General features: G+C 42.4%; 1 protein-coding gene across 1 annotated transcript; it reads right to left on the bottom strand.

Annotated features, from left to right (window-relative positions):
* Window positions 1-151: 151 nt before the first annotated feature.
* Window positions 152-26,850, bottom strand: ghra (growth hormone receptor a). The gene is made up of 10 exons (XM_070964405.1): window positions 26,705-26,850; window positions 17,489-17,610; window positions 6,029-6,158; window positions 5,717-5,886; window positions 4,599-4,777; window positions 3,803-3,956; window positions 3,556-3,646; window positions 3,205-3,274; window positions 1,858-2,093; window positions 152-1,762 (listed from the first exon to the last, which is right to left on the bottom strand). Exons 1-10 carry the CDS (start codon window positions 26,737-26,739, stop codon window positions 994-996), a joined length of 1,956 nt encoding a protein of 651 aa, XP_070820506.1. The 5' UTR covers window positions 26,740-26,850; the 3' UTR covers window positions 152-993.
* Between the last annotated feature and the right edge of the window lie 1,137 nt (window positions 26,851-27,987).

Below are 27,987 nucleotides of genomic sequence, written 5' to 3'. Positions count from 1 at the left end.
TTTGTCACTTCTACTTCAATTAGTGTTCTCCTTCAAATCCCAGAATGCATTTAAAATTCCCCCAAGGAAGGAAAGAGATATAATAACATTAATAAGTGTTGAGAGGTTGATGGTATTTTGTCCCAATTATGCTTGTCTGTGTGCATTTTCAGTTGTTGAAAGAATTTCTTTCATGTTGTGGCTGTAGAGGAAAAATAAATTTATTGACATCATATAATCTAGATTTGGCTACTTATTCATGAAAATATGAACAGTATTAAACAAAATGAAGCCAGGAATGCAAGGTAAAACTGCATAGTTGTGTTTTCAACTGCATCTTATTGTGGATTCTTTTCTTTCGCTAATGCCTTTTCGTATAAAAATATATCTCTAGTGAAGTACTAATAAGGTGATGTGATGAGATAAGAAATTTAATAATATAAAAGAAGCCACGATTGAGTGGCAAAACACCTCTGCCAGCAAGAGGAATCAACAACAGCAATTACTTCTCAGCGTGGTGTGGCATACATGGCTAGAATGTGCTTGTCTCCTCTCAATCATACGCTGACATCTCTGGGTAAGATTAAGACTTCAACAATGTCGTTGCTCTGAAAAGAATCAGCCAGAGGTGTAATGTGATCCGAGGCAGTTTGGGAGTGAGCCAACGCTTTTTGACTCATTACAATCTCAGTCAGCCTATCATCTGTGTGTGTCTTGTGCATGGATGTCAGCAAATAGAGCAAACTGTGCATTTGGTTTGTGATGTTTACATTTGGCTGCCTCTGCATCAAATGTATTGATGGGGCAGATGACAGAGTCCAGAAAACAGCTTGCAGCTTTTCGCGTCACCCTTTCAGCTCCCTCTGAAAACAAACACCTGTACACACTCATTCACACTGTGTGCTGCAAGTTATTTGGTTTCCAGCAGGAATCAGGTAGAAACAGGTTTTAGTGACTGCAGGGGACTTCCTGGTCAATCAACCTCACATCTAAGGGCCTAACGGCAATGTCATTTCATGGTGAGAGGTTCCCCAGCAGGTCTGGGGTGATGTACCCTACGGGCATGGCAGGTAGGGCCTTGAGGGGGTGCTGGGGCAGGCATGGAGGGGGAGACTGGCGAGAAGGTGGGTTGAGGAGCAGACTGTGTTGACTGTCCACCTCCTGTACCACTGTGTAGTCTGCAACAGGGGCAAATAACTGGGACTGGGGAGAGTCAGGAAGAATGTAAGCCGGCTGATTATCCTCTGCTGTGGCTGCAGGTTTGGTCTCCACTGGCTGAGGGTGTATGGTTTGATACCCTCCATCAGGCATGGGGGAGCAAGGGGGAGTGCTGATCTGCCGGGCATTGCTCTCCGTGGTGTAGCCACTTCCTTCAGGATCCACTACCAGCAGCTGAAACTGCAGCTCCTTCTGCTTCTTTTCCTCAGTGTCCTCGCTGCCTTTGGGCTCTTTTACGTTCTTTTGTGTTTCCTCCTCTGTGGTTGAGGTGCTCTCCTGGATTCTGAGTTGCTGGCCAGGAGACAGCACCACACCCCCGGAGGGCATCACATTGCTGACCTGCGCATAGAAGTCTGTGTTGATCCAAGTCTGGGGTCCTCTAGTTTGGGTTTGGACGAGGGGCCTCTCCTCTCTCTCTGGGGCTGGGGATCCTTCCTCAAGATCGAAGGTGGCTTCTTCGTCCTCAGGCTGGCCTGGCAGCAGGGTGGCCATCAGCATGAGGGTGTCTTGGTTGGGCAGATCTTGGTCATAACAGCTTGCCCGGCCTGAATCATCATCTGGGAAGCTGGGGGAGAGAGAAACAGGTGGAAACAGAGAAATGTGGAGTCATATTTGTGGCAGCATAAAAACATTGCCTTTACATGGGAATCTGTGCAGTACCTGATAGCATTGGAGCACCCAATGTTCAGGTGGTGGCTGACAGGTTGGGGCAGACCCAGGAGCCTCTGGGTGTCTGAGCCCGGGTTGTCGTCCTTCTCTGCAGCATCTGCATCCTCAGCATCCACCTCGATGAACTCCACCCATGGCTCGTCTTGGTAGAAATCTGGTGCATAAGTCGATAGGCCACCCATACCTCCACCACTCAGGATAAAATTCAGCTCATCCAGCTTCCCCTTCTGTATGTGCACAAACGTGTATGTTGTAAGTGTGTGGCAGTCAGGATGCAGAAAGGAACATCATCATAAAAGTCCTACCTTTTCCCATTCTCTACACAGCACTGGGACTAATGTGTAAATTGCAGCTGCAAACCTAACATGCTTTGTGTTTCACATTTTGTCTGAATGTGAAACAGCAGCATTATTACTCTATTTATTTCTACCAGGACTTTTTCCCCCAAGGTCTGGGGGCAAGGTTGTTTTGTAAAGAGCAAACAGGCTGCCAGTAAAATGCATCCCACATCATCTGGCAGTAATACACCCACAACACAACCAAGACCCTCGTCACATCTTATTATCCCTCAGCGGTCCTCCTGTCCTTGTTTACTTACACAAAACAAGAGTGCCTGTTTGCTTTCAAATTATTTGTGGGCATTTTCGCTTTCATTCGATAGTTGACACAAATGATAAACAGGCTGTGATTGTGAAGGGGACAGTGGGTGATGTGATGATTACATAGCCTGCAGTGCCTCTGCCAACTGAGCCTCATGGACGCCCAGCAGTGTCTGTTTTTAATCAAAATTACAATAGAAATGTCATAAAAAACAAAACAAAACTGTGGTTACACAACACTTTATATAATAACTTTACCGGATCAACAATGCTCATTACCATGTGTTGGCTGCTGTGAATTATTGATGTTTACAGTTTCACTCTGTACATAGACAATACACACTATACAATAATATATACTATAAAGTCTGGCAGGATTTCTGAGAGTTAAAAATTGCAATATATATAAGTTAATATTTGTTTTGTAAAATAAATACATAATAGAAAATCCCATGAAAGTGACTTATTAAAGAGTTTTAACTACTAAGGTATGTACTGTGGGATAAGTGGGATATTTTACAGCTGAAGAACAAACTTGGCTGCACTCTCTGCTGTATTAGTGATGTAATGGTGACACAAGCATCTTTGGAAATGTCATTTCTTGTTACATATCGGCGAACATACACATCGATAACAACGCATCTGTGACAAGCTAAGACCAGGTAAGCCAAAGTATAGGTCAGGCTCTAGAAAGATAAATCACAGTGAAGGCAGGATAACGACACAGAGAGAAATATACCTTTAACAGCTCTGGATCGATGCCTTTAATTTTGGGTGCAGGAACCGGCGGCAACAGAATCATCATTAATCTGCAAAAGCAGGGCAAAGAGGATGAAGATAATATGTTCACAGTTGACAGTATTTGTGTGTGTGTGTGTGTGTGTGTGTGTGTGTGTGTGTGTGTGTGTGTGTGTGTGTGTGTGTGTGTGTGTGTGTGTGTGTGTGTGTGTGGCAAATGACGCCACACTGAAAGCTGCACTACACAATCTCATCTCACTGTAAATACCATCCTTAATTCAGTGGAGGCTGAAAATGTTATTTGGGCACTGTTGTTAAGTATGCATGAAAGAGCGAGGGAGTCTGTTCCTACCTGTGCTGCTGAGAGACAACAATTAGCATGATGAGTATGAGGATGCCCACGACCCCAAAAACAAGAACCAGCGTGAGTAAGAAAGTAGACTCTGAAAAACAACATAAAACAGAACCCATTATCATCATAATCATCGCTGTCACCACTACTACAATGTTCCCATTTGTTAAAGATGGGGCAGTCATATTTATTTACTACATCTAACCAAAAGATTCACTGCTCCACCCACGACCCACCGTCACCTTACCTTTGCTGGGAATCTCAGTCACTTGAATGAAGATGGAGTCGCTGAACTCTCCGAACTTTGTGAAGGCCTGCATCCTGCAGCGGATGTGCACTTCATACTCTCTTCCTATGTTCAGACCGTAGATTGTCTGCTGGGTGTGTGGCTGCATCTCCAACTGACATACAGAAACACATGAGAGAGAGAGAGAGAGAGAGAGAGAGAGAGAGAGAGAACACGAAAACACAGAGAAGAATTAAAAAAAGAAGTGATTTTGCTCTGTTTCATTCAATCAGAAAGGATTGAGCTTTTGTTTATCCTGACAGAAACAGGTAAAACTGACAGGGTGACAAAGGTGCTATTGTTGAGACGTTTCAGATACATTAGATGGAGGACGCACTGTTAATGGAGGCCTCTAAAACTCTTTCCAAGGCTGCATATGTCAGACTGGCTAGTCGGTAATGAATATGAGTCTGTTCAAGGTCCCATGGCCTCTGACCTACAGATCCCTCCCTTCACTTCCTTCAGAGAGGCAGTGTTTTCCCAGGGGGCCTTGCTCTGGCTTCCACTGCCTTGCCAACAAAGCTACGCTGCATTTTAGCCACAAGAACCCGGGGGGGAGGGGGAAGGAAACACGACACTGTGCCTGTATGATCTGACTACAATTTACTTTAAAGAGGGTGCATGAGTGTTTGCATTTGTGTGAGCTTGCGCGCGTGCAGGGAGGCATTTTAAGGCGTGCTTACATGTGTCAGAACAAGCAACCATGTGTGCACATTAAAGCAAGGGAGGAAGACGCAGAATTAGAGAGATGACTTACTGCTTCCCAGTTTGTGGTATTTCTCTCTCTGTACTGGATCTCATACTCAATGCGCATCCAGCCTGCCTCGACGTCTGCAGAGGGCGGGGGCTCCCAGTTGACCATGACATCATAACTTAGCCCAGAAGGACTTATATTTAGCAGGGTCCAGTTTAGAGATACTGGTGGGTCAGGACGTACTGCCAGGAAAAGGGCAAAAGTTCAGTTTGAACAGAATGAAAACATTTAGAGCAGACCTATAGGTTCCCTATACTGTTCATTTGTTTATGTGCGAGCATGATGTGACGATGTTCCAGTTTCACTGGACTCCTCTGAAATGAGCGATCATTTTTGTAAAAATCAAATATCATTGATATTTCTTCTCTACAGGCAGAATGTTTGGTGTGATGGTGGCACTGGTCACCAAAAACATTAACATTGATCATCATCATTGGTGAATATGAGCATTCACAGCAAATTTCCTTGAAATCCAACCGATAGTCGTAGATGTATTTTGCTCTGGATACATAGTACTGCATAAAAAGATGGACCAATAGCATCTTTACTCTCCTCACCTCATACTGTGAGTTTAGTGGCAAAGAGGACAACATGCAAATATTATTGACAAAAACATGTTGATAATAGATTTGCACACATGAGGAGAGCTGGCAAATAAAGGTTTCCTCATGGAAGAGATATCTGCAAGCACATGACATCGTCATGTGACAACACAGTATTTCAGTATCTTCTACAGTCCTGGTTAGATAAAGACCGTCAGACAAAGACCAGACAAAACATTTAGCATGTAAATACTGTGTATCTGACATTGCTGTGATATTGAGCATGTGACATTTGCTGTTTTAGCTGATACACAGCACCAAGTGCCATTTCTCAGACACCTTTAGTGAGGTGATGTATCGTACTTTCCACAGTGCAACAGCAAACAATTGTCTCTGAATAAATTTACTAAGCAATTACTGAAAATCCTCTGTAATCAGTCCAGCTATTTATACATGATTAGGAAACAATTTAGCCAGAATGTGCTTCACAATGTCAAGTACACTGGAACTGTAATGTACAATCCCCCTAATTCATCAGACATACAGCAAAAATCAGGATATATGCAGTTTGTTACTAACCGATATTTTCCACAGTGAAACAGTCATCCTCATTGAAATAGGTGACGTTGTTTTGGCTGCGGAGCTGCACGCAATAGGGGATCCAAATGGATGTGTGGTTTACGTCGAAGAAGCACTCCCTGTGCGAATGGATATACTCTGGACACTCTTTCCATTCACTGGTGGGTGAGCTGAAGGAGGGAAATAGTAAAGGGAGAAAGGGAAGGAGAAGAAGCCAAGGAAGTAAGGAAGGTTGCAGCATTTTTAACTGGGACTCACACATGCATTACAGTTACTTGAGCTTCTCCTGGTAAAGTAGGCGATCACACTCACTCTTTCTTAAGGTAGAAGACTCTGAGTGCTCCAGGGGAGGACAGGTTGTGGAAGTTGCCTGGACTCCACCAACATCGGAATGTCTCCTGGTCCCTCGATACACACTCTGTAAAATGAGGTTCAAGGGGAGCTGAAAGACAGTGAGGAAGACAAAGAAAGGTAGCAATCAGAAACAGAACACACAGCAGAACCTGGATCGCATTCGGCTGATCAATCATCTTTGCTTAAGTCTATAAACTCTATGGGGGTTTGGATTTATCAGTGCAATAACACTGATACTTCCTTATTATCCCCACTCCTCCTCAAAGCATGACTTCTGTTAATGGACACGAACAACAGTCCCTTCTGCACAGTAGATCCAAGAGAGATAGCTGCGAGCCAACCTAAACCAGTGCTTCAAGGTCTCACCTTGGAACACACATTTTCCCATCGTCAGTAAGTTGCAAACCTGTTTTGTAAAATTCAAAACAAGCAAATTCAGCAAAAATAGGCTAGTAAACACATACGGTGTCATCCTGACCTTACACGCGCACACACACCGAGGGATTTTGTCAGATTATTCAAAGATAGTGTCGCCATCCTGCATAGACACGTTTTGTGCTCGAACACATCAGCAAGATACAAGTCACGTGACCCAGATTTGGCATCAAACAGCTCAGATAAAACGCCAGCTGTGTAGGCAGAAATTTCGCTGAAAGTGTGACAACATGCTCAGATTTGTAAAACACCAACTGTGTACCAGAGTTGGTTACCATTTTGATGACATCTTTCAATGTTTCATCAGGCACTGGCACCATCCTTAACTGCCAACCAGTTCTATGGCAGATTTGGCACCCCCCCAAGAACTCTCCATCCATCCATCCATCCATCCATTTTCTATACCGCCTATCCCTTTCGGGGTTGCGGGGGGAAACAGTTGCTGGAGCCTATCCCAACTGTCAACAGGCGAGAGGCGGGGTACACCCTGGACTGGTCGCCAGTCGATCGCAGGGCAACACACAAGACAAACAACCATTCACACTCACACCTAGGGGCAATTTTAGAGTCACCAATTCACCTAATGAACATGTTTTTGGTCTGTGGGAGGAAGCCAGAGTACCCAGAGAGAACCCACGCATGCACAGGAAGAACAAGCAAACTTCGCACAGAAAGGGCCTGCCCGGGGATTGAACCAGCAACCTTCTTGCTGTGAGTCATGTGTACTACCTGCTGCCCCAAGAACTCTCCACCACCCTGATTGTCACCGGACATGTCTTCAATACGCCCATCTTTGGTGTCAGCTTATGCAAATTGATCCAGCATCACTCCGATCATGTCCAATGGCAGCAAGTAAGATAAGCTATTGCATAGGGTTTCTGGGCCTTTTCAAGCTACATGGTAAAAAGCCTGTACATGTAAAGTGCCCATTCTTGTGTGGAACATGATTACATCATGCAGTTTTGCGATGTTCTCTGCTCCTGGAGTCATTTTTGATGTGGGATGTTTCTATTCTAAATAACACTCAGTTTTAATGGTTTCATGCTCTCTTTGTGAGCACACGTGCTCACTACATATGATGTTTTGTTGGCACTACATATCACACACTGGGGTTCCAGTTCCTTCTTAGCATCAGTGAACCCAACCTCACCATAAACTTAGCCTGTCACCTTTCAATTAAATGTTGCCGTTACCATGGCAACTGCTAGCCTACTGCACATCTTTCATGCATGTCTGTCAAACTTAAAATCTGACATTAGATAGCTAAGCATTTAAATGGATTTTTTTTTTTTTTTTTGGGACCACACACCCAGTGACCCTTTCAGACAGCATGACATTTGCAGTATCTCACAACACAAGCTGGCAAATGTGTCAGTGTACATTGCATACATGACATGCCATAGGCTATTTTCAGTATTCACAGAGGTTGTGACCTACCTGTAGCCGCTAGCTGCCATGAGAAAAACACACAAACCTGATGAAAGCCATGGAATATTAAGCAGGTGTAATACCGTCTGCTGGCAGGAGACGAGGATAATTTTCAGTCTGAAGCTTATGTTAATCTAAAATTGATTTCTGCTACCTGTGAACCTGTGATGCACATGTAAGAAGGAAAAGTGCTTATTGAAAGATGGAATTACGTTAGATCAAATTTCACTCACCATGCCTTAATAACATTTAGATCTATCCACACACAAGCGTTTCATGCCATTTCTCCTCTGCCCCACCCTCAGGCCCTGACTCAGCCCTTTCCACCTCTCCCTCAGCACCCTGTCAGTCCTCATCACCAATCCCCCGCCAACTCCCTCCACTGTCGGAGGCCAGTTTCTCATCCAGCTGAGAGTCCCAGGGTTTGGTGCAACCATAAATAAGCAACTGAAGGTATCATTGATTTCTGCTCTAGCAGCTCTCCTCCAGCTCTGGCTGCAGCATAAATCACACACAGACCCGGAGCATAAACATGCTTCACAACACAAGGCAAGGAATTAAAGACAGACTCTGCAATACTCTGCAAATGCAGCAAGACACAGTCATAAGATGAGTTTAGAAACATGAAACAGAATTATCTCCACATAGACTCACTGAATGCTGCTGAACCTTAATGAAAAACGATGAAATACTTCAGCAGTATATACAGCATGTTCATGTATACAACATTTGTGTACACATCTGGCCAGCATGTATCCCTAGTTATCATAAACACACTTCTAAACCCCAGAAAAAACCCACCCTCACAAACAAGCCCAACCCCATGCAGACTAGACTGCAAATATTCCTTTAATCATACAGAATATGCACCATTACTTTGATTACTCTGCTTACTTTCTATTTGATGCCAGTGTAACCTCATAATTCATTGCATTCCTCCACCGCTGTGCCCCTAGCTCTCAACCGTTCCTCCCCCTTTCCCACCTTCCCTCCCTTCATCTTGTGCACAGTGTCGTGGTTCCCAGAGCTTTGCTATTTCAACTCGGCCTCCCTCCCCCATCCAACAAATTCCAGCTGCCACCATCAAAGACCTCTCTGCAGACACTGGATGCAAAGGAGAGCTTAAAATTACAGCAGGCCAGATTATATAAGAAGTGGGATAAGTCCTCGGAAATGCTTTCGGTTAAAATACGTGTATGTCTCAAAGCCTGATGATCCTGACAAATTAATCACATTTTTGGTTTTTTGCTGCAAATATGCAGCTATTTACATCTTAAGACATGTTTGAATGTCATCTCACAGCTTTGTTCTATTCTGGGTGGAGAAGACTCAAAAGCACACAGGCAATGTTTTGACAGTTAACCTCTCCATAAAGAATGGCGCTCTGCTAGTAAAGGTCAGAGGGCATTTTTCAAAAAGTTGTTTGCATTTCTGAACGCGGCACAGGATGGTAGCTGAATCTGAAGTGTGTCAGAGGTGAAAGGGTGCGCAGCAACACCTGCAGAGTCTCACATTCTCACCTTATATCTCAGACATCTTTTCTTACTCTTCTTCTTCTTCTCGATATCATAAGGCTTCATCCTATTAATTGCTTTTTCAGAAGATAAAAATAATAAATGGAACTGCAGCTGGCTCACAAACCAGGGGCAACGTCTTGACAGAAAGGTGCTGATTACCTTCCATGCTTAGGCTGATAATGTTGTTGCAGGGCCTTATTCCCTCTTTTCCACACATACTATTACACTGTATAACCAGCTTAACTGATGGGAAGCTAAATCCTGCCTGTACCTGCCAGCTGCCATGAACTGATCAGCAGTTGAGAGCCTTCGACTGGAAGAAGAAACTTAATTTTACGTGTGTGTTCATGTGTGTGTGTGCATGCGCACCTTCATCCTGGCTGTCCATATGTATCTGTTGGTCCTTGTGGACTGTGTGTGCAGCTGAGACTGATAAACAGCTCTTAGCCTCATCCTGTCTTCATCAGTCCATACAGAGGAGCTAGGAAACCACTTATCCACCTCGATGTCAGCTTTAGCCATTAAGATTTAAAATCCACTAACAACCCTAAATAAAGCACTCTTCCCCCAGCTCTTGCGCCAGCTGGTAAACAGCACTAAACAGGCGGTGAGAAAGGTGCGACTGCGCTTTATCAGGTACTGTATTGCGAAATGCTTGAATGTCATGAGGAGCATGCAGGAAACGAGGCTATGACACGATGAATTACCACCTTTTCCAGCTCATTTGCAGATTTAAGTTAGTGCAGAGGTTAATAACGCTTGAAAAGGCTGCTACAGGGAGAGAGAAGATGAGAGGTAAGACAGAGGATGAACAGAGAGACACAGATGGAAAACAACAGGATGGATTAAGGCGCAACACCAGCAAAATAGTAAACCAACCTGAGTTCTGCCGCATAACAGACAAACAGAGAGTTCTCGGTGTACTAATATTCTCAGATTTGCCTACTGCAACTCATTGAATGCTGTAATTTCCCAGACTGGTATTTCCCGTTTACAATTAGTGCAGAATGCTGCTGCTGAAGTGCTGTCTGGACAAAGGGAAAAGATTTTACATTTGGTTTGGTCTTCCTACGCTTGAAGCACTTTGGTACAAATTTGGTTTATTTTTAAAGCATCACATCGATTAACTTGATCTTCTATTACTTTGGGACTTCATGTTCAGTTCATGTGCAGGTTCTAGAGAGTGTTTTTCTGTGTTTCTTACTTATGCTACCATACTGTCAAAAATAACACAACAACACAGACACATACGCACTAGAAACATGGACACTGAATGCCTCTCCATCCTGGTATTAGCACATAATTGATTTGATTGCCCTATGCTTGAAGAGAACACACACACGGCTGCAGAGCAGCAGAACCTGTTGTCCCCGGTCACTTCACTCACATAACTCGTACTCTGCTGTCCACTGACAGCGTAAACACAATAACAAGACACTCAAGCCGAACTGTTGCAGCAAGTGTCAATTTAACCCCAACAGCATAGCTGAAATGTAATATTGATTTAGGGTAAAGCTATCATATAAAGTGCTAATTTTACATTATTTTATCACAGATCAGATTCCATATTTACATGGTAGATGCTCATTTTTTAAACCACTAAATTGTTGCAAAAGCATTTATGTTCTTTATGCCTCAAGACCAGTCAGACAACGCTTTTGAACAGTTAATTTGACTTATTTACAGATCAGCACCAACCTCTCACTGCCATCACTGCACCACCCATGCCCTGTGATTCACATCGTTTCCTGCAGCACCATCAGTCTGTGTGCGTGTGTGAGTGTGTGTGTGTTTCTGTCAACCAGATGGAGAAATCAGCAGTAAAAACTGATGCGAGGCTGAGTGTAAAAGTGTCTGTCAATCTGCACAAGCCAAATCCTACATTATGTCCCTGCTCCACAGCCCATCCAGACACACACACACACACACACACACACACACACACACACACATACACACACACACACACACACACACACACATACACACTGCACAAGCTGTAACACACACCATTAGATGTGCTAATGTGTGTGCAACAGACGGCATCGTTTGTCTTCCACAGCAAATGTGTCTTGGATGATGAGGAAAAAGAAGGAACGAAGAGATGAGAAGAGAGAAAAAAACGGGAAGAGGACAGGGACAAAATCTGGAAAAACCAAACAGGAATTTCCTTTATTTCACATTTTTTCCCATATTTCTTCCATGTGTTTAACCTCTTGGCAGAAAATAAAATTTCATCCCTTCAAACTGAGCTTAATAGTGGCGGTGAAAGCCAGGAAGCCATGTGGCACGAGAAGTGGGCCAGAAGAGAGGGGGAGAAAGGTGAGATACTGTAACAAGATACAAACAAGGGAATGTAAACAGGTGATATAAATAACTGTCAACATGCACACAGAGTTTCACACACAAGTGCACGGACGCACACAAGTGCACACGCATTGAACTTACACCTGCAAAACAAAAACCGACAGAGAATATCAAAGTGCCATTGTCCAGTTCCCTGAATATGTTCTGCCTTTCCTCCCAGTTACACAACAGCACCTATGGCTTTTCTTCCCCAGTCAAGTTTGGGACCACAGAATGACAATTACTCGCTCTGTCTGATCCTCATGACTCCCATCAGTGTTTCAGCTTTGAAGTCTATCGCACACACAAAACCTGGTGAGTGTTAACTATTCAGTGACCCAGTCAGCTTTTTCTGGTATTCCACGTTTATTAGCCAGAACTAATGATGATAATCTCCTCTAATGCCATTACAGCCCACAGCATTGGCTTAGTTGTGTCATATTATGTCCAAGTGAGAGTAAATATAGATGAGCAGGGGTGTCTGACTTACAGCACAGACACCCGCATGCATTTTCTCCCCTCGCCAGTTTTTTTTTTTTTTTTTTTCTGGCTTATTCCACCCCGCCACCCTCTGCACTTCAGCAAGGTGTCAGACGGTTTCACATGGGACAAAGCAACTTGTCAAATTCAGCCAGTGTGTGTGTGTGTGTGTGTGGGTGGGTGTGCCTCACACTGAGGTAAGAGATCCCTGTTTCACAAATGAGTCAAAATGGCTCCATAGCTGTTTGTTTATCAGTGACACAAAGACTAAACAAACAGCCCAAACTGAGCTCCTATAGAAAGCTGTAATCCTGACATCACTGCAGTCAGCTGTTAATGGTTCTTCACTGGTTTTTCTGAAAAAATTAAGCCCATTTCTGGTGTTTAGCTTTAATATTCTCATAAAGTTTGACAGTACTTGCTATGTGATTTTAAGTCAAAGGCTTCTAGAAAGGTTTACAAGGTTTTTATGTGATTGTAAACATTTTCCCTTACTTTCTTATCCTTATCTTTACTTCTTTTTATGCCTTTGGGAAGATTTGGGATTTATAGTGGACCTGAAATACAAAGCACCTCCACAAATGTATGAAGAATCATAAAGTGAGGCGATTGTTTAAAACATCATCAAAATGCAAATATTTCCATCTCACAATAACTCTTAAAATAATTGCAATATGATTTTGTCTTGCATATTGTTCAGGCCTACTCAGCAGGCGATTGCTAGATTGTATGTCCATCACAGATGAATGTCGAAAGAAAATCTGGGACATTTAAGTCAAGAAAAGTAGAGACCAATAGCACAATCAGTCACAATCAGGTGCTGATGAGTGAGAAAAAACTAGCTGCTGCACTGCAAGTCAGAGGCCGAGCTGATAATCAGCAGTCTGCCACACATAGAAAAACATTACCCATAGAGACAGACATTAAATCAACAGCAGAATCACATTGTTTGAATTTACCATACCTATCTAGACAAATGCAAAGCACCAAAGGACACACTGTTGAACAAGGTTATGGTGTAGCGATGGATTTTTAAAGAAAAGATTAGTGTTATTCTTACTTAAGAAGGCACCTGTTCCACTTTAGCTCTCCTTAAGGGTGCTCCTCATTCTGCCTTGCTGCTTTTCAACCTCTGCCTTTAAACTCACTTTTGTTGAACTAGGAATGTCTTTCATACATGCAGAATGCCGCTTCTTCATAGCTATCTCCCCTTTACTGAGCGTTTAATCAACCATGTATTCTCCCTCCCCCTATCTACAGTATACTCTCTCCTGCTTTTGATGTTTCCAGCTTTGTGTTTAACTTCAGGCACCACACTGCAGCCCAAACCAAGCCCCAACTTCGCTGCTCAGAGCAAACACACCCACTGCTTGTCTTTGAGGCAGATGTAACTGCCAGATGGGAACCATACCTCTGCACTTTTACCACCGGTTACCACCTCTGTGGCCAAGAACACAGCCTCATTCAACAGGATCAATCTACAGGCGAGAAGAGCGAGTCCTCCTGAGGCACACAGGCTCAGGAAATGTTGGGGGAAAAGAAAAGACAGTGTGTGTGTGAGAGGACAGATCAAGACAAATGACTACCACTAGCTGTAATCACTCTGGTTAGCCTTTAAATATATAGGAGCATCTCCAAACGTCTACTCTCAGCTTGTTATGCGGCTGGCTCTACAACACACATAAAAATGCTACAGAAACAGAGAACCCGCAGAATTTCAGGGGGGCTCTGTTAGGTCCACAAGTGGCACAACAAAACGGTTTTAAACAACCCCGAAAGCACAATGTTTACAGTTACTCACCTGCTCACCAAGATTGAATGGTTTTTGCAGCCTATTAGACGTGTCGGAGAGAAAGAGTGGAAAGTAAGAGGTCAAATATAGATGGTTTTATGCGCAAACACCAATGTAGAACGCAGGTGTCAGGATGGATTTGGTGGCTTCATACAGTGCGCTGTGCTCGGCGCAGACCGTTTTAACGACTTAAGGAGGTCAGTCATACCAGTCAGGAAGTTTGATGGTTTGATCTCACCTGCCTATCAGCAGTTTGTCTGAGAGCTTATCAGAAAGGTAACACAAAGGCCAGGAGATAAAGACATTTGCTGCAGTTTGTTGACAAATACAAAGCCAAAAGGCCCGGGGGCAAAGACGTAGAGCTCAAAACTCTCGGTGGTTTACTAATGAATTCACAGCACATTACAGACACCTGTCTTACACTAATGCTTCAGTAACATGGCATCATAAGATTAAGATTAGCGGTGTTGAAATCAGCCTACAACTGACTAACTGAACGCATGTAACTGATGGGAACGTCCTCATTTTCACATGCTTTCACACGTCTGTGGCTGTATACTATCAGTGCACTTTGATTCTGAGGTCTTAGTTAGTCACATCAGACTCAACAAGAAAACCACTTACCTCAGCCAGACTGCTTCCTCACCTCTCCCCAACATAAGCTGCAACAAAACCACAACCAGAAGGCAGAGCAATAACCAAAAATTTATGACACGAGGCCAAAAAACAATTATAGTAATGAATTTCTAATCAGAATGCCAACATGGCCGTTAACCATGATTGCTTTATCCAAATGGGAAAGCTTGAATGTGTTTGCGCTGATATACTTTAGACCAACAGGCTCTCTAAAAGAAAACATGTTGGGTTGATTCACAAAAAATCTGTGAAACAAAGCACTTTGGCTGCTTTGGTAGCAGCACTGGCACCAGCATTTATTTTCACTCGGAAAAGACAAAACGAATTTCGACACTAAAAAACAGCCGAGCAGAAAGAAAAAATATGTTTGCAGCACATGGAAATTGAACCAATGTTCTCAAACTTCTGTGCCACGTCGGCCCACTGAGTCGTTCATTTTCCCCAAAACTCGATTTAACCGGCTGATAGCTGTTGAAGCTTTGACTGATTATTCCCTGATCAGTGCATTTTAGAAAGCAGCAGAGCGGAGCACGCTGGACAAAACGTAGAGAATGCCACCCAAAAAACAGAAAAGAAGAAGGGCGTGGACTTGACCTTAACTTGGCAGAAGAAGACAAGATGAGTTGGCATTCTCCAGTGGATGCCGGTGGTAACATTTCTAGCTGTTTTTTCTGCTAAAACACACACTAACAAAAGACGCGCCCAAGTGCCAAACCATTTGTCTGACTGTCGATAGTCGCTCATTGTCAGCTGTGGTAAAAATGACCACTGCTTCCTGTTCACTCATCAGTGAAGATGTGAACTGAAGAATACATAAATCCAAATGTGCTCCATTCACATTAGTCATGCAGTCTAAGTCAGTTTGCACAAATTCACACACTTCTAAGGTCAAACCCCATTAAATGTCACATTAAATGCATTGTGAACGCTTAAGTTGAAAAAAAATAATAATAATAAAAAAAAGGAAATACATCTTCCAATGCTGTTAGCCGGACTATTAATAGCTGAAATGACATTTAAGTCAGGTAATGGCTTTCCGTAACTGCACGAATAACATGTTTTAAGAAGGGCACTGAGAAATCATTTACATGTGCAGAGTACATGTGCAGGTACCCACTATATCCCTGTGGATGGGGCAATCAGAGCACATGTCACACAGCCAAAATTTCCCTTGTGTTTCTACAGGTAACACACGTGCTTTCCATTCTCGGCAACAGGTGCTGCAGCAGCCAAGCCGGCGGCGATAGTTTCTGAGGTCTCTGGCCAATGCTGTCTGGCCCACTTCTTAATGGCAATGAACAGATGCACCTAAGAATACACTGGCAAGACAGTGGCTTGTCAAAATGCACGTTCAAGGACGGCTTTTAATTGTGCTGCCAAATGTTTTCGGTGCCATTAATTGCATGCAAACTGTACATTCCTCTAACTGGAACTGAGTGACGCTTCGCCAACAATCACAAAAGAAGAAAAAAGAAAAAAAAAAAGATTTTTAAAAAGTTAATGCAACGTCTAACTCATCAACAAATTCAAATATGCTGATATGTTACTGACAAATGACTTCAATCATTACAGTGCTCACTGATTTATCTATCAAATAATATATAAATGACTTCAGCATTGTTTTATGTGTGATTTTTTTCCTCAACAATATCCTAAGGGCATGTGGATAATTGTTTTTATTTATCCTTACCAAAACCAACTATGTCTCAAACAAGAATAAAAAATCCATAGCCTGATATTCCTCCATATAAAGTGAAGGAAAGAAACATCACATCAGGGTGTGCGAAAGAAAATCCACAGTGCATGTATTCAGGAAGAAAGAAGAGTCTGTTCACATATAACTTTGTGCAAACTCAACCAGGCTCATGAATAATTATGTTTTTTTTTTTTTCATTTCTTTCCTTTTTTTCAGACAATGGTTTATTAAGAAGAATCCCTCACAATGCAAAACCCAGGAATGCAGACACAGCAGAACCAAATGACAGACAGCGACGTTTTCAAGTTTCGAGACACGTTTCGACAAAGTCAACAGCAGAATTGTTCTTGGAGAGTTTCTGTATCTTGGCTGTGAGGATTTCTCTAAATCATGTGCTGTTCTAGCATAGGTAGACTCTATATAAACAAGAGCCTTTTGGCTAAGGAGCTGCACACTTTCACCTAATTCCAGCTGCAGTGGCTTCAGCCATTAGAGGAGGATGCCAAATCATCTTTCTTGACTAGTTTTTTGATTGAGAATTCTGACCATCACTTGTAGATTATGCGGGAAAAGACGGCATAGTTGATTTCAAAATTCCTATCTGGGCCACCCAAATGATAGATGACATCAAAATTAAAGTTTGGCCTGTTTTCTCAGCCGCAGCATTCTTGCACCTTATTATTTCCAGTGGTTCAATGACAGCTAGATAAGCTGACCAAAAATCCTGCATCGTCCTGTCCCTGGACTTTGACAAAGAAACCCCAACCGTATATTTACCCTAGCTCTATTGATCAGCAGCCTGTTTGACAAGCCAAACCAGGAAAGTGTGGCGTTTGCTCAACAGTGAACATTTCCACATGTATCTGAGCAAACACAGCATTCTGCAACTGATGTCTGACATAAGACGTGATAACAAGTGTCAACAGCATGGTGTGTTCAGAACCTGAATCACATTAGTTAATGTTTGATGAGCTCCATGTACTGTAGACAGATTGATAAACTGTCTGAGAAATATTTTGTCTCACATCAATCTATTTCTCCTGATTATCTGTCTCGACACAGAGCAGTACAAAACACCAGTAACCTACCTGATGATGTTATGTGGTCCCGGGCCATCAGAAATGCAGATCCTGGAGTGGACAGCCAATCCAGGGAGGGAATCAGAAGAAGGAGCAGGAGATTGGAGGAGGAGGACGAGACTGCCATGATGCTGGGGAGAGACACAGCAGGGAGAATGAGAGCGGGACAGAGACACAGTGATTATAATTATCAGTTGGCCTCCATGATGACATGCCCATGTGAAAAACCCTCCTTCCCTCACTACTCTCTGCCTCCCTCGCTCTTTCTTTCTCTCTGGCCCGTGAGGACAAATTGTGGGTGCCATTTATTTTCAGCTGCTGCATGTGAAACCTGACACAGAACGGGGCATAACTAATTATCATGCCAGGTTGCTGCTACAGCACTTGTAAGTTGAATGTATGAAGCATGTTTTTAGGTGTAAACGAGTTTTACACCCACTTGAAATTACATCGTCATCGACCATGATTTTATATTGACATATATCTACTGTAGGTTTAAAATTGAGAGCAGGAAGAGTCACTTGAAACATACAAAAATGCACACATGCTCACAAATACATATACTTATGTGACCTCTAATTGCACCAATTAATACTGAAGGGTAGTTAAATATTTTATCATTGTGCTGGCTACTAATGGAAGCCAGTCACTGATTAAGAAAAGTGCGGAACAGCATCTCCATATGTGGTAATGGATTATTTAAGAATATATGTTATATATTTTGTTCAGTTGTGTATTTATATTATCACAAATGTTTCCAACAGTGTTGAAACTTTTTAGTCAAGATAACAGTGCGTTTTATTTGGTCACCTGTCAATGGCGTCATTGAAAGTTGGTAAAACTTCCAGGGAAACACAGGAAATACCAGATGAGACAGACAGTGAGGAAGGAAGTCAGTGAACTAGCTAACTAGCTAATTAGCTAATGTATTGTTTGCTATTGTTTGTATTGCTCACTCTTGATGGAACACGATTATTAATTTTCATCAGAAATGGTGGTTGTGCAACAACGACAACAGCTCCCATGATCCTACGGTACTCCAGGGTGACATCGGACTCCAGATTTTGATACTGAGAGACCCCTAGTGGCAGAAATTACATGCTGTGCATTTAAACCGGCAATGACTGATTTTTGTTGGGCCATCTTCTTTTGTTGGGGGCAGCAAAAACAAGCTGTAAACACAACACCAACACATTATCAAGTTTATGGTGAATTTTTGGGCAAACATTAGGGAACTGCATTCGACTTCATTTAGAATCATGTCGTGTCTCACTCGTCTTTTAGATCTTTTTTGGTCTTCACCAGCTCCTGGGGGAAATATGTGGCTCTTTGGTTACTAAATACTCCCCCATGTTCACCAGCTGGTAGCCCTGCCTTTGTCTGCCCTTTGGTGCTGGGCAGTGTACGCACGATAGTGTACACACTGCGGAAAAAGCTGCCAAAACATCTTCCTGCTGTGTCTGAAAGTGAGGTGGATGAGAGCAATGAACCAATAAAGTTGCAGGCTGTAAAACCAAAACAGTGAAAGACTACAATACTCCATAGAGCTGCACCTCACATTACAGCCATTTGCTCAATTATTAATGCAAGAATATTCATTTTAGCAGCTTGAAGCTTCTCAAATCCCAAACCAAATCAATTCCACATTAACAAGTACGAGTAGTTATGACTTCCGGTGTTGAATAATCACATGCTGTCGCAAAACATAACTGAATCTAAAAAGACTTCTTGGCAAAACTTGCACCACAGCAACACAGCAACATTTCCCCGAGCCTGACTCCCCTTCTAAATACTAGAATTTCCCAACAAAACCTTTAACACAGAAATGTGGTGACTACTTCTCTCATCCAGGCCATCTACCGTTCCTAAGACTAAAATAAGGCTTTTTAACACCATATGGTGTGTATTATAGAAAAAGCAACTTCCTGTTCTATATGCTGGTGTTGGTGGACATGTTCTACCAGGCAAGTCCAGCCTCTAAATATAGGCCCAACTTTCTGTCCGCACCCTTGGCTATTTACAGCTGTGTCTCCACAACGCTGCTGTGCTGCCAACAACCCCAAATGCGGAGGCTATGTTTCTGAGGGCAACACTGCCAGTATTTTCCCCAGGTCTGGTGCAGTCTGTGGACAGAGGATCTTCAAGCCATATGACTACAGTGAGCTATACAGCATATCAAATTCTCCTGTGTGCTTCACGGGAAAAGAAGTTCGGGCTCTGTGCCGAGAAGTAGTGAGCCAAAAGATTGTTCCCAGCATTTGTGACAACTCCTGAGCAACAGTGTGGCCACCTCAGGCACATTTTCAAGACTGACAAACTTGGATAGAGCATTGCAAGACCGAGTGGCAGAAAAATGCCTGGGGAAAGCTCACATGTTCGTATAACAGCACATATCTAACACTGGCACCTATTTACTAAATAAGCGCCAGCTGTCCATTTACGGTGGATTAGATTTACTGCAAATAAAAAAAACATCTTTGTAAAGTGCAACAGCAAAAGCAAGCGCACATACCAATAACTTCCCCAATGCACTTACCAAATCTTACGTCAATATTCAGTCAAATATTAAGTCATAAGTGTGTGTATATATGTGTGTATGCATGTGGATAAATTCCAAGTGTCAGGGGCCAAACAAGGCCAAGTTATACAATGCAAGAATTTTTGGCAGAGAGCTGTCAAGCAGCAGGCTCATCTGGACTGACTAAAATGCCTCATTTACAATCAATTATTGCTCATTTTCTGCATTTGACATCTTTCCCAAGTCTGTCCTCAGACCCTCTCGGTCTAAATCTCCCTTCACTTTTGATGATCTGTCATTCTAAAATAAAAACATTGGCCGTTTGTCCACTCATCAAAGTGAACTTAACAGCCCTCTGGATGAGCCCTTTCAAAATAGTTTTATGACTTTTGGAGGGTTTAAGCTGTTGCTCTTTTTTTCCTTCAAAGTCTAACATTCTTCAATCAGTTGAGGAACCAAAGTACCACAGATGAGCCAAACAACGCCCCAGCTCTCCATCATGTTAACCCTAACACCAGCCTCCCCCTCACTCATGTGAGAGCCTCTGTGAAAGCCTTGACAAGGCTAGAGCTTCATCTCCATATTATGCACGCTTCTCCCCCATTCCTGCCCTCAGCCAATTACTGGCTCTTAGACTCGCAGGAGGGCTGCCTAAGCCAATCAGAAAAGAGGGAGGCTCAGCCCAGGCCTCCTGGGGTCCCTTGATAAACATTTAAGGCCTCTGTGGTCAACCTTCCTCCAGTACCTCTGCCCTAAAACGCACACACACACACATGTATGCAACATCTTGACTTGGCACCCCACTGCCGGCACCATGCCTCTCCCATGTTTCCTCAAATCTCTATTAATCATCTGTGTTTGTTGAAAAGGAGCTGACAAAAGAGGGAGGGGGGGGTTAGGAATAGATGGGGTGATGGTGTAAGGGTGCAGCCAAAGAAAAAGAAAGGTTACGGGGTGAGAGGTCACATCATCTCTGTGTTAGTCTCTTTTGTAGCTGCAGAAGAAAAGCATGGACACACACACGCAGAGCGATGTTGCAAGCTCGAGTTTAGTTGGAGGTCTCTCCAAAGTGAGAGCAGAAAGACCACAGCCAGAGAGGTAAATGTTCAATTTTGTGAGGTGCGGTCATTCTGAAACACAAACTTTCTTTTATATGATTTGCTCGGGCGGTGGTTCTCTATCTGGCATCTGGGGTCATTGCAGGGGGTGGGGTGCACATGACCCTGAGGGAAAACATGGAGAGCAAGTAAAGTTTACCAAAAAAAATCTGATCTATGAAGAAATAAGAAAGTGTGCTGATGTTTGCAAGATTTATTCAACTTTGATAGGGAAGAAAAGAAATGATGGTCATTATGGAAGAATATCTGAAATATGATAAAGCTCATTTTACTCTTGAGTTCACGGTAAATGCAGTGGGAGACATTTGCCTCTGTTAAGTCTAAAAATGTAGTTTTGTCATTGTTTGATGGGGCATGACAGAGGAGTTTGACAATCATAGCATAAATGTCCACAGACAAAAATCCAGGACACGCTTCTTAAAAGTTAACTTTCAGTACAGAAGTACAGAAATGTTTGGATACTCTTGTTTTGGATCAGATACATAATGGATGCATTTGAAATATAGATGAGTTCTGACACCAAGTGGGTTTTCTTCGCACCATAATAACATACAGCTGAGGTGCTGGGTTTTGGATCCCTGAAGATAAATTATCCAGACTCTGGATGCATTTATTGAACAAAGAAACAGCATTGCACTAGTCCAGCATTTCATGATTATCTAGAGCAACATAAATTGTTTCTCTAACAATACAATTTTATCGCTTTTGTGATAAATAATGAAATGGTTGCTGCATTTTCTTTAGTGGCTTGTGATATTATGGAGCAGTAACAGTGCTATGGAGCAATAGTTTAATGAGTGGGCTCCTATTACATTTGTTTTGTGCAAGAAGATGAATATTCACGCACAGTAGTGATGCAATACACAGTCCAGCCATCCTGATTTCATGTTACTCTAGGAAGTGTAGCAATGTGCCAATAATGGCAGGGAAGAATAACTGCAAGCACAAATTTGGATGTAAACAAAACAAATAAAAGGCTCTGAAATATTCAATGAGGAAGAAAATCAGACCTCAAGGATAAACAAAACTTAGAAGAAAACTCAGTGCTGTGGCTGATGAAACTATTGCTTCTCTTCTTATTTCTACTGATCTGCAAGATAAGCATTTGCGACCAACATAAATAGTAATTTACAAATGTACCACTATGGTTACTGACATCCTGAAAAACCTAAAAAGAAAAATAGAAATTGTCACCTGGAGCATGCAGGTGTTTAGTTTGAGGTCGAAAGGTGGCACTGACATCATAAATTCATTAAAAGGATTATACAATTGCATCCATGCACACGCGTGGACACACAAACCTGCAAATAAGAAAAATGAGGTCGCCCTTAAATGGGATTATGACCGCATGTTGTGATGGACTCTCTCTACATTCACAGCCCTCAATGAGTTGTCGACTTCAATCTGTGTGAGATACTCATGTTAAACAGGTCCGCATGCACACACACACACACACACACATGGGCACACACTCATTAAGGAAGAAGACGGGTGTTTTCCTGTGGCTTAGGGTTAGGATAATTAACACCAGCCTTTATCCTTTATCCTGTTTTATCCTTCTTTTTGTTGATTTTGTCTCAGTAGTGGTGACTGAGTGGAGTCAAGTGCTCAAGGTCCAGAGGAAAGTGTGAGGTGGACAGAGAGTGTGAGAGAGGTGAGCAGTAACATGTCTGCTTCAACTCATGTCTAAAACAAGCAACCAAACAGAATACAGCATTATTCCATTATTGACATCTTGAACATTGTTTTCAATAGGTTTTTAAAAAGCGTATGAGCTAGGGTGTTTTCCCTAAAGTGGGGTTGTATAAAATGTGTGTGCTTGCAAACAAAGTGCATACTAAAGGTAATATATAAGTTCTATCAAAAACAAAACAAAACAAGTGTATCTCCTATAGGCACACTGCTGTTTACACTGAGATGCTCTTTTTATTCAACTTTGTTCCACTATGTTTATCATGGCTTTTCCTGTTAGTTGGGGTCTGGAGAGAGGATGGAGTGATGGTGGGCTTGTAAATGAGGCATCTGAGCTATGGCTTTAGTCTAAAAGGGTTTCACAAATATCATAGTGTCGAGTGTCTACATTAGCCTCTGAGCTACTCTCAAGGTGTGAGGGACTTCTTAAATCATTGAATGAATCAGTGTGAATGTAATACCTCCCATTAGTGTATCCCTCATCTTTTGCTACCCACTATCCACTCTTCTTCATGTCTTTTACTCCTTTCTTTTGACCCTTACTCTCATTCACTGCAGTCTATCTATAACTACACATACCCTGACACTCCAAGCTCAAAGTGCTTGCCTCTCTGGGCTAATTGAGGGTTGTAAGAGAATTAAAGGATGAATCAATTTAGTATAACCTCTTTAATTACTTTGGTACCAGTCAGTGAATTACCAGCCAGGCCAACATTATTAAGGCAATCAACTGTAATCATGGGAGAAAGACCATATGAATAAAGAATGAGTGTGACCCCACAAGGACTCTTTAATGGCTGTGAAACTGCAGACATGATCAAATGCTAGCATTGAAATGTGTGTAAAACTTTGGCTACCCAGTGGTACAGCCACCATTAGACTCCCACAGAAAAACACAGAAAAACTTACCAAGAATCCGTCCTGCCATTGTGTTTTCTCACATTACCCAGCTTTAAACGGCTACCTGCTCTGACGTCACTTGTCAGTTTGTGAAAAGTGGCATTGCTAAGTGCAGCACTTTTGACATGCTGGAAGCTGTAATTTTAAGCCAAACTGCTTGAAAATGGCCGCATAAAAAAGGCTGAGAGCTCTGAAAAAGTCATGTGTTTGGAGGCAGCCTGGTGGAAACAAAGCTCATATAGTCACACTCATTTCCCTGATTGGTTTAGAATGAAATAATTATTTGGTGAATTCAGTTTGAAATCACTTTAAAGCAACTTCACATGATAAAATGTGTCATTTAACCTAAGAGTATGAAGAATTTAATTAGTCCAAAATGTAAACAGTTACATTATTAATAACTTCATAAATTTCATAGGTTATATGTCATGACTGTATGACAACTAATATTGTGGTAGAAATTATTATATTTCAACACGATCATTTCAAAACAGTCCTGTTTATGAGCACACGTACACAAAGTTGTCCAAGGTCCACTGTTGGGTCTCACAACAATTACACAAGAATCATGCAAATAGATTTTCTGCCCTCGACTCTCCCCTTCACCACTAACTTCTTTCCTTAAAATAAACAATATGTGAGTAAACATAGCACAGACTTCAACATGAGCCTGCATGTTACAGCAGCCACTGGTGAGGAAGAGTCCACACTGGCAAAGCCCCTAAGACAAGAGGTGGGGCCCGAAAGCTGCAGCTCAACCAGCTGCTCCTAATAGGCCTTCGACTGTTAGAAGTATTTACATGAATTCATTAAGCAGCAGTGAGGCTCTGTGTGTGTGTGTGTGTGTGTGTGTGTGTGTGTGTGTGTGTGTGTGTGTGTGTGTGTGTGTGTGTGTGTGTGTGTGTGTGTGTGTGTGCGCGCGCGCGCGTGCATTTGTGAAGAGGGTATACATGCAGACACAGGATGCATTTTTAACCTGTGTGCATGTCTGAGCTCTTGGGCATTCAGATCTGGCTACTGGATGGCTCTAATGTCTCCTACTCTTATTTCATAAGAGAGAGTGGAAAACTCAGAGTCAGCACACTGGCATGAGAAGAGCATGTGCTGGAAGCAGATCAGGACACACATCTGCAAACCCAGCTCCAGCCTGTGTGTGTGGGAGGCGAGTGAAAGAACGAGTGGGTGCTTGTGTGTACGCGCGTGCATGCGTGTACTGTATGTACAAAATCAAGTGTGTGTATCAGAGCAGGAATGAGAAAGGTAAAGAGTGCAAAGCAAGAGACGGAGCCCAGCAGAAACAGACACAGTGCACGCTGCACAGATCTGAAAATTGATCTTGGTGGAAAATCTCTGCTTTGCAGCATTCCATGCTGAGTGCGTGCACGCACGGGCATGCAGCACTTTGTCTAATATGTTAAAACCAAAGCTGTAAAGTAAAATATTGCTCCCAAATCCAACTTTTTCATCAGTTGCAGCTGCTTCACATCAGTAAAATAACTGGTTGGTCATTTCAGAAACAATGAATTCTAATGAGAATTGACTGGATTTGGATTATCTGGGCAATCTTGATTTTGGTTTTAATGATTTATCACATTTTGAATGGCACACATTTATTACTTAGGGTTGCAGAGATGTGTTCAGTGTTCATCAACCCACTTGTTGTGTTCGAGGGCTAAGTATAGATGTGCTGCATGTACCTGAACACTGAAGACCAAGTGCACATTGATGTGGGTAAAATCTAATGGTTTCCAGAGTTCTGCTGAGCTGTCCATGTGTAGAGAGCATTGCAGCTGTATTTAATGTTGTATGTGGGAGTGTGCTGAACACTGAGAAAGAAACTAACGCACCTTAAAAACTCCTCACCTCATCTATTAAAACATCTCTTACTTGAGTGACCTGCTGGATGCTACAATAGCATCTATTCATTCCCTCATCATGCTTTTTCTCTGCGTTAGTACTTACGGAACAATGGCTGCAAAAACAAACAACACTTAACATGGTTTAGCTATATTCAGGTGAAAATGAGCAAACTCTGCAGTCTTATAGATGGGGTTTGCATAATATCACACATCCAGTTGATGAAATAAACCTGCAATATTTTACAATTTACAATAAAGATGAAGAGCGTGTGGAAAACATTGTTGTCAAGTTAAGAAACAAATCACATCTCAATATATAGAGATATACTCTAAGGTGCAATAAAACATTTACCTTCAGGAGGAAATTACCGCAATGTAGTGTGTGCCTTCTATGTGTGCACATTGCACCTCATCACAGTGGTGAGCTTTCTAATAAACAGAAGAGGAGCAAAGGTGCTCTCCTGTACTGTGCAACAGTCTGCAGATCACTGATGAAGAGCAAACAAACTGAGAGCAGGAGCTGACTGGAGAAGCTCACGTTGAAAAAGTATATATATATCTTTAATCAGTGGTCATTTATCCAGTAGGAATCCTAAACATTAGCTGGTCCAGGCTTCTCCCAGGAAAAAAAAAAAGAGAGAACTGTTTCACATGAATATAAATGAAATTTCTTTGAGCTTTTGGATTGTTGATCGATGAAACCAAACAGCAGTTAAAACGCCTCATCCGGAACTCTGCCAGCTTATATTTGACACTTCTCATTTGAGGATTAATAGATCAAAACAGTTAAAAAGAAAATCATAAAAGCTGCACTTCTCATCTACAGTCCAGTAATATAAACAGACACTTTATGGTCACTGCAGCACTTATGGGCCGAACTGACAAACTGATTTCCATGCATAGATCAATACACGAAGCTGTGTCAACAGTGAAGCAACCCAATTGGATATTTTTGAGCATTACGGATCCAACTGCCTACTCTATCATTTAAATGCTTGATGCCTTTTTAAATGAATCAGCATTTCCCTCTCATTTCAATCAGACGCTTCCATTTCTCCCTGAGGATTTAATATTTATTTGTATGCTTTCGAACACGGAACGGTGCGCACCAAATGAAACTGCACATGAGATAACTTACCAGGTAACGAGGCTACGTCCGTCAGGAGCAACCATGGCTGTCACCTCATCCCTTCTGCCGGGTGTCCAAATGATTTTGCAACACCAAGTTTCAGCGGAATTTTAGACAAGCTCAAACTTCTGTGATTTTAATGTAAGGCGCATTGCACCAAGCGGTAGCCTAAACATACAGAGTGTTTATGGCTGGCCAAAATCAATTTGCAAAGAGCAGCATGCAATGTAAAAAAAAAAAAAAAAAAGTATTGAAATTTCACTAAAGTTTCCCGAGTTGCGCGTAAGCCGCCTAAAACGTGGAGTTTTGGATACGTGGAGGAACACAGAAAAAGATGCACTGCACGCTTTAAAGAACACAATCGCACTTACTTCATACGAAGTCTCGAGGTGGAAAACTGCAAGGACAGCGCAGATCGACTTTTCACAACTTGGTCATCTGATGGCCAGAGTGAGCACCAACAGGCACGAAAAGTCCTGCTCCTTCACTTCAGCCTGCCCGGCCCAGAAGGATCTCTCCGATCGGGATCTCTCGCATCACCCAATCATTGAATTCGGGTCTGTTCGGCTTTCCTGAAGAAGATTTTAGTCTTATCTGCAGCTCAGTTCATCATCCAGCTCACTTTCACGGCTGCACACACTACGTAGCTTAGGCACAGCCAGTGTGTGTGAGTGTGTGTGTGTGTGAGTGTGTGTGTATGTGTTTCAAATGGCGGTGAAGCGCCCTCATCCGCCAACAATCCAATCTACTCCATTACGGCCACAGAGACGACAGCCAGAGAGAAAGACTGCCGGGACAAACTTCCAAAATAAAACCTCCTAGGAAGGAGCTGCTACGCTCTCTGTGAAGAGCCAAAGTTTTATGAGGTAGCAAATAATCATTTAATTAGGTTATTTTTAGACTAATTTATGGGAGAGTAGCCCTACAGTATAACTAAAAGAGTCTCGCCAGAGCATATATATATAATAATAATAATATATATATATTATATAACCAATGAGTCTGACACTGAATGTTCTGATGAGCACATACAGTGATTCCCCCCCCCCCCCCCCCCCCCGTTATTTTTAGGGATAAAAACGCTGAAAAAAACATCGTTGGGTGTCTCTTTCTGGACGCCCTCGTGACTATTTATCCATTGAATCAATAATTATTAGCATAACAGTAAAGAAAGTGATGCTTTTTAGTAATTACGGTTATAGGTTGCGTTTTCACACATTGAAGTGTTGAACTTAATTTTCCTTCAGTATGGAGCAGCTTGTAAATTTGACCCGTTCAAATTACAACTTATT

Source organism: Chaetodon trifascialis, chromosome 6 (assembly GCF_039877785.1).
Source record: "Chaetodon trifascialis isolate fChaTrf1 chromosome 6, fChaTrf1.hap1, whole genome shotgun sequence".
In the NCBI taxonomy this organism is placed as follows: Eukaryota; Metazoa; Chordata; class Actinopteri; order Chaetodontiformes; family Chaetodontidae; genus Chaetodon; species Chaetodon trifascialis.
This window is presented reverse-complemented; position numbering and strand designations above follow the sequence as displayed.

Excerpts from the sequence above, each read along its gene's own strand:
- ghra (XM_070964405.1), bottom strand. The coding sequence starts at position 26,739 with ATGGTTGCTCCTGACGGACGTAGCCTCGTTACCTG. Across the intron at positions 4,778-5,716 it reads TTTCACTGTGGAAAATATCG|TACGTCCTGACCCACCAGTA; the intron begins GTTAGTAACAAA and ends TTTTCCTGGCAG. Across the intron at positions 1,763-1,857 it reads GGGTGCTCCAATGCTATCAG|CTTCCCAGATGATGATTCAG; the intron begins GTACTGCACAGA and ends TCTCTCCCCCAG.